We start from the raw sequence: 11,872 nt of genomic DNA, 5'->3' as shown, positions 1-11,872 counted from the left end.
TACCTTCATCCAAAGTAATGTGTAATTCTGGAAGATCTGCCTTGGGTCAGGCAGATGGGAAGTATCTGAGGTCAAGGCAGAGTCTGGTCACCCCGATGGGAGGCTTCTGTACCCACCCTCCTTACTCATGTCCCGGAACCTGCTATTCTTCCAAGATCCCTGAGGTTGAGTCATGTTCCTCTCCCCGCCCAGCATCCATCTTCTCCCCAGGGCTTGGGCCTAACAGCTCAGGTCTTGGAGAGCAGACTGCTCCCACTGGCAGCCCTGCACTCCTTGGAGGAGATGAGGTCAGATCAATATCAGGACTTCATAAATCACTTCCAACACATTGGCCTCACCGCAACTCTATGAAGAAGGTATTAGAACCCCACTTTAGAGTCCAAGGTCAGAGAAGCAAAGGGCTTGCTCAAGAGCACAACTGCTGGAATTGAACCCAAGTCTATCAGATTTCAAATACTCTAGTCTTTCTCATGCTCCCCCTTCTTTCTCTGGGCAAGTTCAAGGAGATTCATATCCAAGACCCACCCAGTACAGGCTTTCTGAGCTCAGCATGAGCTTGGTCCCTGAAGGAACTCAGATTTCAGGCAAATACCATATTTCCTTGATTTTAAGATGTATTCTTATTCAGTTTTATATTTCTGATATGAAGATCTTAACAACAGTAATATCTGAGATTTTAGGAAATTTATTTCTTAAAGATTTTTTTTGAAGTGGACCATTTTTAAAGTCTTTATTGAATCTGTTACAATATTGCTTCTGTTTTATGTTTTGCTTTTTAGCTGCGAGCCATGTAGGATCTTAGCTCCTCAACCAGGGATCAAACCCACATCCCCTGCATTGGAAGGTGAAGTCTTAACCACTGGACCGCCAGGGAAGTCCCAGAGATTTTAGGAAATTTAGTAGGAGTCCTAGAGACTGCATTCAAGTGTCTCTGCTCAGCTACCAACTGGTTCTGTGCCTTTGTGGAAGCCACTTTACCTGCCTGTACCTCCAAGAATTGGTCTGATTTTTGGTACCAACTCTGCCACTTGACAGCTATGTGGCTTTGTGGTCCTCTCTGGGATTCAGTCTCCTCATCTCTAAAATGATGGAAGGGAAAAAAATTAAAAAATTAAAAAAAAAAATGATGGAAGGTGTCACTGATTTTTGACCTCTTCTTTTAAACTGTAGAACAAGTTTCCCCAATCACATATAAGTGAAAAGCTAAGTTGCTGCTCTGGATGAAAGAAGGGTGGGGGTGCCTGGGACCCTACAGCCTCTTCTACTCCCTCCACCTCTGCCAGGGCCATCCAGGCAGCACAGCCTCGGCTTCCTCACTTTGGCAAATTTCTCTGTTAAGCTCGGGTTCGAGAGAACATTGCTCTGGGAGGTGAATACAGAGCTAGAAGACCTGGGCTCAAGTGTGGATTCTCTTTAAGCAGCTGGGATGGCTCCAGTATAATCACTTACCAGTTCTGGGCCTCAGCTTTCCATCTGTGAAGTAAAGCAGTAGATGAGATGATTTCTAAGAATCCATTCTGGCCCTTACATTCCATGAATGCAGTCTTTCATTGCTCTACCTCAAAGGTTGTACATTACTCTGGTTGTACATTAGAATCACCTAAGGAGCTTATCAAAAAGTAGTAAAATATGGCCCACCTCCTCCCCACGCACCAAGCTGATGTAATTGATCCCAGGAAGGACTCAGACATCAGCGTTTTTATTTGTATTTTTAAAAAATATTTACTTATTTATTTTGGTTGCACCGGGTCTTCGTGTGGCATGTGGGATCTTTAGTTGTGGCGTGTGGCGTGTGGACTCTTAGTTGCAGCATGCATGCGGGATCTAGTTCCCCAACCAGGGATTCAACCCAGCCCTCCTGCATTGGCAGTGTGGAGTCTTACCCACCGGACCACCAGGAAGTCCCCATTAGTGTTTTAATAAGCTCTCCCAGCAACTGTGACAGCAACCAGGGCTGAGAAGCACCACTCCTCCAGACCTAAAGCCTCAGTGGGGAACGAAGAATAAAAATTCCAATGACATTTCAGAGAAGGAATCCTATAAGCTTAAATCTGGGGAGAATTTTGTTTCTTTCAGTCTTACAAGTGAATCGGTAGATGGGTGCTCAGGAACCTAAACCTATCAATCAGATAATCCTAAATCGGGGAGGTCAAAATATTTTTTTCATTTAAAAGTGTTTTTGGTATTCAAGTACCTAATAAGTGATTCCTACATATCTGACTATAGTAGGTATGATGGGGAGAATTAACCAAGTATAATAGAGTGCCTACTCTCACAGTCTGTAATCTAATGGCAGAAACAAAATCAGTGGCAAACAGTATGGTATGAAATAAAGTGCTAAATCTAATATAATCTTTATTGAGCACTTTTATTGCATGCCAGGCACCAAGTGCTTTATAGTATATTAAACAAATTTCATCCTCACAATAACCCACTGAGGAGGGTTCTGTTATTATTCCCATTTCTCACCTAAGGAAACAGAGGATCAGAGTGTTATGTAAACAAACATGCACAAGCCCATAAAGCTAGCAAGTAGCAGACATAAGGGTTGAAGCCAGGCTCCAAAGCTGATGCTGGTACCATTTTGCAATATCACCTACATCAGGTGGGGTAGATTCCCATACAAGCTCTGTAGGGTGCCAAGAGGAACCTGGGTCTGGCCTCAAAGCATGCGTTCTGCTAATTGAAAGAGGAAAACTTCAGGATGCTTGTGGGTGAATGAAGAGCCCAGAGGGAAAGTGAGGCTGGGTCAGGTGACACAGGGCCTTGAATGTCTGGTACAACTTGAATTTGATTAGGGACTGGCGTAGGAAAGTGCTAATTTATCATGCCTTTAAGAAAGTGGGTGGGTTAGAATGGGCATCAACAGAAAATCTACAAAGAACAAATGCTGGAGAGGGTGTGGAGAAAAGGGAACCCTCTTGCACTGTTGGTGGGAATGTAAACTGATACAGCCACTATGGAGAACAGTATGGAGGTTCCTTAAAAAACTAAAAATAGAACTACTATATGATCCAGCAATCCCATTACTGGGCATATACCCAGAGAAAACCATAATTCAAAAAGACACATTGCACCCCAATGTTCATTGTAGCACTATTTACAATAGCCAGGTCATGGAAGCAACCTAAATGCCCATCGACAGACAAATGGATAACAAGATGTGGTACATATATACAATGGAATATTACTCAGCCATAAAAAGGAACGAAATTGGGTAATTTGTTAAAACATGGAAGGATCTAGAGACTATCATACAGAGTGAAGCAAGTCAGAAAGAGAAAAACAAATATCGTATATTAATGCATATATGGGGAACCTAGAAAAATGGTACAGATGAACCGGTTTGCAGGGCAGAAGTTGAGACACAGATGTACAGAACAAACGTATGGACAGCAAGGGGGGAAAGCCGCGGGGTGCTGGGGGTGGGATGAATTGGGTGATTGGGATTGACATGTATACACTGATGTGTATAAAGTTGATGACTAATAAGAACCTGCTGTATAAAAAAATAAATAAAATGAAAGCATTAAAGAAAAAAAAAAAAAAGTCGGTGTCCTACCGGGTGTGCTAGTGAGGTGGGAGGTGAAGTTGGTCCTGAGAACCTCTTGAGGGCAAGGGCTGCGTCCTCTTCATCTTTGTTTCCTCATGGCCTACACAGGCCTAGCACATGATTGTTACTAAATATTTGCTGAATGACAGTTGTGAACTGCTTCTTTGAAGTCACTTGGAATTCTTAATCTTCACCTTCTACTGCAGCCCAGCATGACATTACAGGTCCTAGACTGAGGTAGGAGCAGCGACAGGAATGAGGAGGAATAGACGGTTGAGACAACGAAAAACAACTAACTGGCTAGGCAACACATCATTAAGTACCCAAGAAACTACAGACATACATGGCACTCACACACATGCTGAGGGATATAACTACGACCATACATATGCCCAGAAACCAGGCCAACACGGAGAGTCCATTTCACAGAAGAGCACTGTGTTTTCCAGAACCTACCCAGCCAGAGGACCTTCCTGCAAATAATTGTCACCTGTGAGTAGAATGTTACACTCTGCTCTTCTGCAGAGTGCCTTTCTAGTGAAGATGGGGGTGGGGTTGGGGGTGGATTCCTGAAACTGGCTAAGGACAACTATCTTAATTGTTCCCGAACTTCTATTTCAAGAACTTAAGTTTGGGAGCCAATTTAGAACGTGTTATCTTTCAGTAAGGAGCTCATAAACTCAAAAATCTCATTGCCTACGTCAGAGCTGAATCCCATCTAATCCATTTCAATGGGAGTTCAACCTCTTCCAGGGTGGCAGGGCCAGGGTACCAGATTCGTGGAACTAGGCTGATTAACTTATTTAAATCCTGGTGATTCCCCAAACCACTCCAAGCCCAAAATAAAGTTGTGGTTATGGGATCCTCATACTACAGTTTTTTCGACTCTGCTCCCCTCCAAAGCACCAAGGGATCAATCCCTGTTTCTCATCACCACTGCGTGGGTAAGGTCACGCTAGAGGGACGTCCAGAGGCCTCGAGACCATACACTTGCTCTGACAGGGCTCTGGAGCCCGAGAGCCACTGGGAAGTGTGTACCGCCAGCACAGTCTTTGCAGGATGCTTATGACCAGGTTGAAAGCTGAAAGCTGATTTTTGATTAGCAATAAATCCTGGCTAAATTAAAGAGACCAAAGTAGTCTATAAAATGTTCCCATCTGGAGTGCCATAAATGAATTATATGTGTGCTGAGGTATTAATCTCTTTAGAGTTTGGGCGAGTCTGGCTGGTCACTTCTGGTGACAAGCAACCTCAACAGGTTAACCCAGTGTACCTCAGTTTATCCCAGAGTCACAGAGATTTTTTTTTTTTAATGTGTTATGAGGTAAAAAGGATAGGTCTATAGCAGTAACGTGTTTAAAGATAATCTTTATTTCTAAGAATTTTTGTATACAAATTAAAAGTTTAAGACCCTAATATATAACATAGCAGTGTTTTTTTTAAAAATCATTATCCCTTTGAGAATGTGATAATGCCAAAGCCCTTCTCCCCAGAATGCACCTCTACTCATTCATGCAATATTTTGCATACCACTTTAGAGGATTACAGAATCCAGATTGAGGGTCTGTTCTGGATTATTAGACAAACCCAAATTTACTAGTTTTAGAGGGGTTCATCTGCTTCTTTCCCCTACCCTTTCTCTAGTACAGCTTCAAAAGACCAGAGAATTGTCAAAGAAATCTCTGAAGAAAGTATTACACTGAACTCCCTTGAAATTTCCTGGGGAGCATGCAGAAACCACTGTCAACTCCAAGAGGCATTCCAGACAAACTCCTAGCTGCTCAGGGAGGTTATATTAATCATTGGCTCCAAGCACCACCCACCCTTGGAGTACCAACGCTGGCTGTGGGGAACCACTTACAGGTACAAAGCAGGCCTCTGCACACCTCCCTCTGGCTTTGGATGCATTTTTAGTTGGTGTTTATACTAGAAACCCCATGTAACCACCTTGCAGTCTCCGCTGGCCACTGCAAGCACATGACCTTGTTCGTGTGTATTAGCCACTCACAGTTGCCACTAATCAAGGCAAAGATTGTACAAATGGGGGAATGGGGAAAAAGGGACATTTACATCAATTATTTTAGCAGCATCTTTATTGCAACAAAGAACCTGTAATAAAATGCAACAAAACTAATGTTTCACTTTACATGATTAAAAGCCATGTAGCTGAAAATGAGAAAACCCATAAACTTACTGGAGTGAGACATGCAGTTCTTTTTATATAAGTCAATGCTTAAAACAGCAGGCACTTTATGTTCTAAAATTAAAGACCTGAACTCCAACTGTGCTGAATACAACATAAATTTGTATTTGGGTTATGTAAAAACAAACATACTTTTTCTCTCTCTGAGGGACTTCTCAAATGATTACCTAGAACTGTCTCTTGACGAAATAAGAAAAGCAAGAGCCAGCACCTTGCACTAACATGTCTCCATATTTCAGGCTGCAAGATGGATTAGGTGAGGCTGGTTGGGGTTGGGAAGGTGGGAGTCAGGAAAGTTTCCTTATTCCTTTGTGTCTGCTGGGAATGGACACTCACCTTACATATCTTAGTTTAGATATGGCCATGTCTCATTGCTTACTTTAAACAGCTATAATTTGGGCTCCCAGGCTTAAGCAAGCACTCTATACCCCAATCCCCAAACTCCCCACTACACCAAGGAAGACACATTTAGTGTTAACAATTTTAATTAACTTCAGAATGTCATATACTAATTAGAAGTACTGCTTCATTAATAAGCATGCTTAGCATTTACTTTAGAATGGAAAAATTAACCATTTTACGTTATCTTTAAAATGTTTCATAGGAATATATTAATAAATACTTCTTTAAAAATTTGCCTTTTCTACATATCATTTAACTACCATGAGTTAGGATATCTGGATGGAGTCTAGCACCAACCAAACACTAACTGGCTGTGTGACCATGGGTATATTTTCTCCTCTCTCTATATGGAGGTTTCCTTCTCTAAATAATGAGAACACCAGATTATACCAAAGATAAAACAGCTTGAAAATTTTACAATTCTGTAATAATGAGAGATCTCATAGGAATCATTCCACCTAAAGAGAGAACACTGTCACAGAGAGGTGGGATACACCTTCTGTAAGAAGTAAAACAAGTAAAGTAAGCATCAATATCTATATCTCATTCTTCTGAAAAATAATGCATGCATTGTGACTTCATCCTCTTGTATGAGGCTTTGGAAACAAGCCAGGAATGGCACAGACAGAAAAACCTTCATTCCAAAATTAATCTCCAGACCAAGGGGATATATAGTTAATGATACCTTCTGCTTTTTTCAGAGTGAAAAAAGGGCCAACAGTCATCACAGATGAGCAGCTATCTTGACTATTGTTTTAGGTTCTTATCAATCAGTCCAGTGTAGAAATCACCTATTATTTTCTTAATCCAACTCATTCTCTGCAGAAGAGTTTCTTAAAGTAGCCCACAAATGACTTGCTTTAGAGTCACCTGGGAAGCTTGTTAGACATGCAGATTCCTGGTCTCCACTTAAATCAATAAAATCCAAATTTCTAAGAGTGAGGTTCAAGATTGCATTTCTTTTCATAAGCATCCCAGATGAATCTTAGATTTTGAGTCCCACTGCTCAACAACACAGAAGCAACCATAACTACTGATGGTTGTTCAAGTGCGCCCAATTATCAAACCTGCAAAACCCCCCTTTGATGTTTAAGCTAGTGCTTTTTGGTTCTCACTAAAAATGTTGCTATACTCTTGCCTTTTAGTTTGTTACCCAAACACAGGGTACAAATAGTTTTAGTGAGATTTCTACTGATTGCTTGAATTGACTATGATGTTTTCCACATTGATTTTAAAATCAAATTCAGTTGAGCTGTCTTTCTGTAAGTGAATTCAGTCAGGTATTTTTCCCCCTATGGAAGGAGAATGGCATTTGACTGACTGGGAATTATAACAGAAGCATTCCTTGTGATGGGAGGAAAGCAGAAGGCAAGATGCAAAAGGAAAACACCTGTGAATTCAAGAGTCCATGAGGTTCTTTAAGGTTTGTTTTGATAAAATATGAGATGCCATTTTGAAGAAACAGCCTTATTGGGTAAGAGGTTTCAAATGAGTAGCTGTATAAAAGCCACTGTATAGCATTTCTACTTTGCATATTATATAAGGTTAGATGGTCAGATGCCACTAGTCCCTAGACAAAAACCATCTTCAGTAATCAGATACATACTTAAGTCATGGGGGAAAATACTTTCTTGGGGAAGAAAAGTTACCCAAATCAATTTAATTTAACATTGAAAAAAATATAAACAAATATTGGCATGGGAAAATATCATAACAGGAAAATCAATACATATACAGACACAGGGAAAAGTGTGGTACCTATTATACAGTATAAATACAAAAACAGCAAAACCCAATCCCCCTCCACAGACAGCACCACCAGGTCACCCTGCCATCTCTGGACCTCCCCCACCTCCCATGCGGCCCTTAGTGATGAAGTCCACATCTCACGCACAGTCACCATCCTTACTAATGGAGGCTGTGCTCTCTAGGGCAGAAATCTACTCTCTCTGTAGTGGTGAGAAAGAAGAGAGTAATTTTTTTTTTGGAGTGTTGTTTAGAAGTACTTTCCAAACACTGAGGCTTGTCAAACTCATAGGTGCCTTCTCTGCCACTGGCTCCAATGTGACCCATCTAACACCCTAAGATTCTAAGATGGCAGATCCCAATCGGCACTACAAGCTCCCTTAATAAGTCAACTGCTAGAGCTAAACCAGAAAAATGTCATGGTCATTCAAGAACTCACTTATAAGCTTTGAACATTGCAAAAGAGAGCCATGCCTTGCTGGGGATCAGTTTATGGTAAAGAGGTTGTCTGGAAACTCTTTAAGCTCACAATATCTAAATAATACTCAAATAATTTAAAAAGGTTAAAGAAAGTTTCAATTTGTAAGGTTTCCAAAATTAAGAAGAAAATTTAAAAAATTAGAATTAGAATTGTAAAAGTAACTCTAAGGAACTTTTCCTCCCCTGAATAATGTTAGTCTGTACCTGTGTCGGCAAGAGTGTGATTTCTTCATCTGGTTTCCTTAACTAATATTCTAGGAGTTTAAATTTCAATTCCTAAACTTTTTCATGAGTATTTTTTGTCAAATTATACTTCTGCTTAGATCTTAAGCAGCCCTTTGCCTTCTCCTCTCCCTGCCGTTCTCCACACTCTGGTCTCCCCCACCACACCAAAATTCCCCTCCACTGCCCTAAAACTCTGGAATATTTCAATGAGGAAATACCCAATGGAAACTGGCACCACTAAATTTTCTGAAAAATACAAGTGAATGTGTACTTTTTTCTTTTCCTAAAGTGAAAGAAATTGCCTGCAAATATTTAAGCTCTAATCATTTGATTAAAATTTTCCTGTCTGTAATTATCAATATTATAAGGCTAATTAAATCCATGCTACATATACAGTTACTTGCCTTTATGTGAAAGGAAAAACCCACTCGGTCATATCATCAAAGAGAACTATTTATACTAGATACAGTTTAAATTGGTTAAAAACTGGTCAGAGTCTGAATGAAACAAAATTAAGTGTCTTTAGGAGGCTACTAAGTTATCCTTGAAAAATCATTAATGACCGGTTAAGCCATAGGTTTAATAGTGATTAGTTCATAACATGCTGGATACACCCCAAGCAATGTAGTATAAGCTATTCAATTACATTTAAGTGCTATCAAATCTGTAACTAGTCAGAGATTCTGGAATTGAACCAAACCAATCACTAATATCATATTTTAACAAACTCAGAAGTATACTGTAAAAATACACTAATTAAGTCCATGAGGTTTCATAATGCTATTAAAAATGAAAATAAGGTAGTATGGATACATGGTACTAATGTCTTATTTCTTTCAGTAATTCTCATGGTATTGCTGGGTCCCTTAGAAATATGTATCATTTAATTTTGTGTATGGTTAAGGTATTAGATTACTATCTACAAGCTGTAAACACCTGCATGGCACCAAATATACTTTCAGAAGTAGATGTTATGTGGCAGGTACCAAAATGTGATGATCAATTCTCTACTGATTAAACCTCCTCATCTGGTTAAACAGCCAGTGTATACCAGAGTTCTACACAGGTCAAAGTTATATCACTTTCAGAGCAGCAATACGTGATCCAAGGTTTTCTTGAAGGTAGTGCAAAAGATGCAGTTCATAATGTTCTCCAGATTCAGGAACTCTTATGCTGTGTCTCTCCTGAGGATAGATCTTAAAAACAACAACAACAAAATCAAAATACACAAAATAAGAATTTAGGAATACATCTCCTTCCAAAGCTTTCCAGAGATTTTCAACAGAATTAATAACATGGAGCAGAGCTTCTCCAAGATATTATACACATATATCCTATATAAAGGGCCTTCTCTTTTTATAATTCCCTATGTACCACTAAGCTTACAGAAGGATCAGTGGTTCTCCAAGTGTGGTTTGCAGACTTCTGGGGTCCTCAGAACTCTTTCCAGGGATACACAAGGTCATATTTACTTTCAGATCAAAACTAAGATATTATTTGCCTTTATTCACTGTGTTGGCATTTGCACTGATAATGAAAGGCAATGGTGGGTAAAAGTGCTGGTGCCTTAGCATGAATCAAGGCAGTGACATACACTTGTAAACAAGAAAAAATGCCAGTTTTCCTTAAGTAGTAGTAAAAATTAGAATTTTATTAAGTTGCAACCCTTAAGCAGAGGTCTTTTTATATTCTGTGGTGATAAGATGGGAAGAAGGCATAAAGCACTTCTGCTACACGATGTCTCAAGGAAAAGGACTTGTACAACTCAGTTTTGTTTTGTTTTTTCTTTTGGCCCCGCCGCACAGCATGCGGGATCTTAGTTCCCTGACCAGGTATCGAACCCACGCCCCCTGCAGTGGAAGAACGGAGTCTTAACCACTAGATAGCCAGGGAAGTCCTTACAACTGAGTTTTTAAATGGAACTCCATTTTTCACTTGAAAGAATGACAACTATGGTGATTCAGACTTGGCTATCTGGCAAACATTTTCTAAAAATGATGTGAGCCAGTCACTTCAAGGACAACATTGACAGTATTCGTTGCCAATGATAAATTTTGAGCTTTTAAATGAAAATTAGAATTTTGGAAAACTTGCATCTACCACTCCTAGCTCATGAGCTTCTCAATACTTGGAGAATTTTCTGTTGAGATCAGTGGTAATATCAATGTATATGATTTAAAAAATATTGTATGATTAAGTGGATCAACACTTAGAAGTGAAGCAATATTTTCCAGATGACCAATGCATGGGTAAAAGATCCATTTGAAGTACGAGATCCAACAGATTGTAATGTAGCAGAGTATGAAAAGTTTACAGATATGGTTTCAGATTCTACACTAAGACTAACCTTTAAGAAACTACCAGTTTTGGTGTAGCAACAAAGAAAAATATCCATGATTATCTGAAAAAGCTAAAATATTACTCCCATTTCTTAACTACATATTTTGTGAGGCCAAAATTTCTTCATTTACTTTAGCCAAAACAACATTTCACAACAGATTGTATGTGGAAGTAGATACGAGAATCTAGATGTATTTCTTATTAAGCCGGAGATTAAAGGGATTTAGAAAAATGTAAAACAGTGCTAACTTTCTTAGTAAATTGTTTTGTTTTGAAAAATTTTCTCCTCCATTAAAAATGTGATCTGTGTTAACATGTAATAGTTTATTATTGTTAATTTTAAATAAATAAATATTTAAAAATTTTCTTAGTCTTAATATCGTATATGAGAAATACTGATAGACATAACTCACATAAACAAAAGCTTTTTGGTATATAAAAGGGTCCTGAGACCAAAACGCTTGAAAACTGCTGCTATAGACAAATATATCATAGTTTACCTACATAAATGTCAACTGAAACACAAAAAAGGGAAAAGTAATATTTTTCATTTCTTATGAGAACAATCTGTGTAAGGAGTAGAAACGAGGAAGAAAGGAGGAAAATTTTCTCTTAAAAGCTTTTTTTTGAGTAATGGAGCAATGGTGGTAAGTAACTTGTTGGTTTCTGCTCCAATGTCAATATAAAACAGAAGAAAATTAAAAGACCTTGTAATCAGGTCCTAAAAATTCTTTATAACAATGAAATCAACTAGCATTTCTTTACCCTTCCAAGAGGAAGAAGAAAAGCAAAGGAGGATAGTGAATGGACTCCTGTCATCTTGTCCATGATTACAAACTGAAAGCAGATACAGATACACAAGTCATGTAATCTGATAGGACAATTTTCATCCTGACTTCCACAGGATCTTAATTTTTATCTAA

The 11,872-nt window shown here is 39.1% G+C and overlaps 1 protein-coding gene across 4 annotated transcripts in view; it reads right to left on the bottom strand.

Annotated features, from left to right (window-relative positions):
• Positions 1-5,624: 5,624 nt before the first annotated feature.
• DPP8 (dipeptidyl peptidase 8) overlaps positions 5,625-11,872 on the bottom strand; it is a 57,730-nt gene continuing 51,482 nt past the window's right edge. For all 4 annotated transcript variants that reach the window (XM_024735173.1, XM_024735170.1, XM_024735171.1 and 1 more), the window contains one exon: positions 5,625-9,805. In XM_024735173.1, the coding sequence (XP_024590941.1) occupies positions 9,683-9,805 (123 nt within the window). In that variant the 3' untranslated portion in view covers positions 5,625-9,682. The remainder of the gene's footprint in view (positions 9,806-11,872) is intronic.

Source organism: Neophocaena asiaeorientalis, unplaced genomic scaffold, assembly GCF_003031525.2.
Source record: "Neophocaena asiaeorientalis asiaeorientalis breed wild unplaced genomic scaffold, Neophocaena_asiaeorientalis_V1.1 scaffold264, whole genome shotgun sequence".
NCBI classification, from domain to species: domain Eukaryota; kingdom Metazoa; phylum Chordata; class Mammalia; order Artiodactyla; family Phocoenidae; genus Neophocaena; species Neophocaena asiaeorientalis.
The sequence above is the reverse complement of the archived record's forward strand: the minus strand, read 5'-3'. Positions and strand labels throughout refer to the sequence as shown.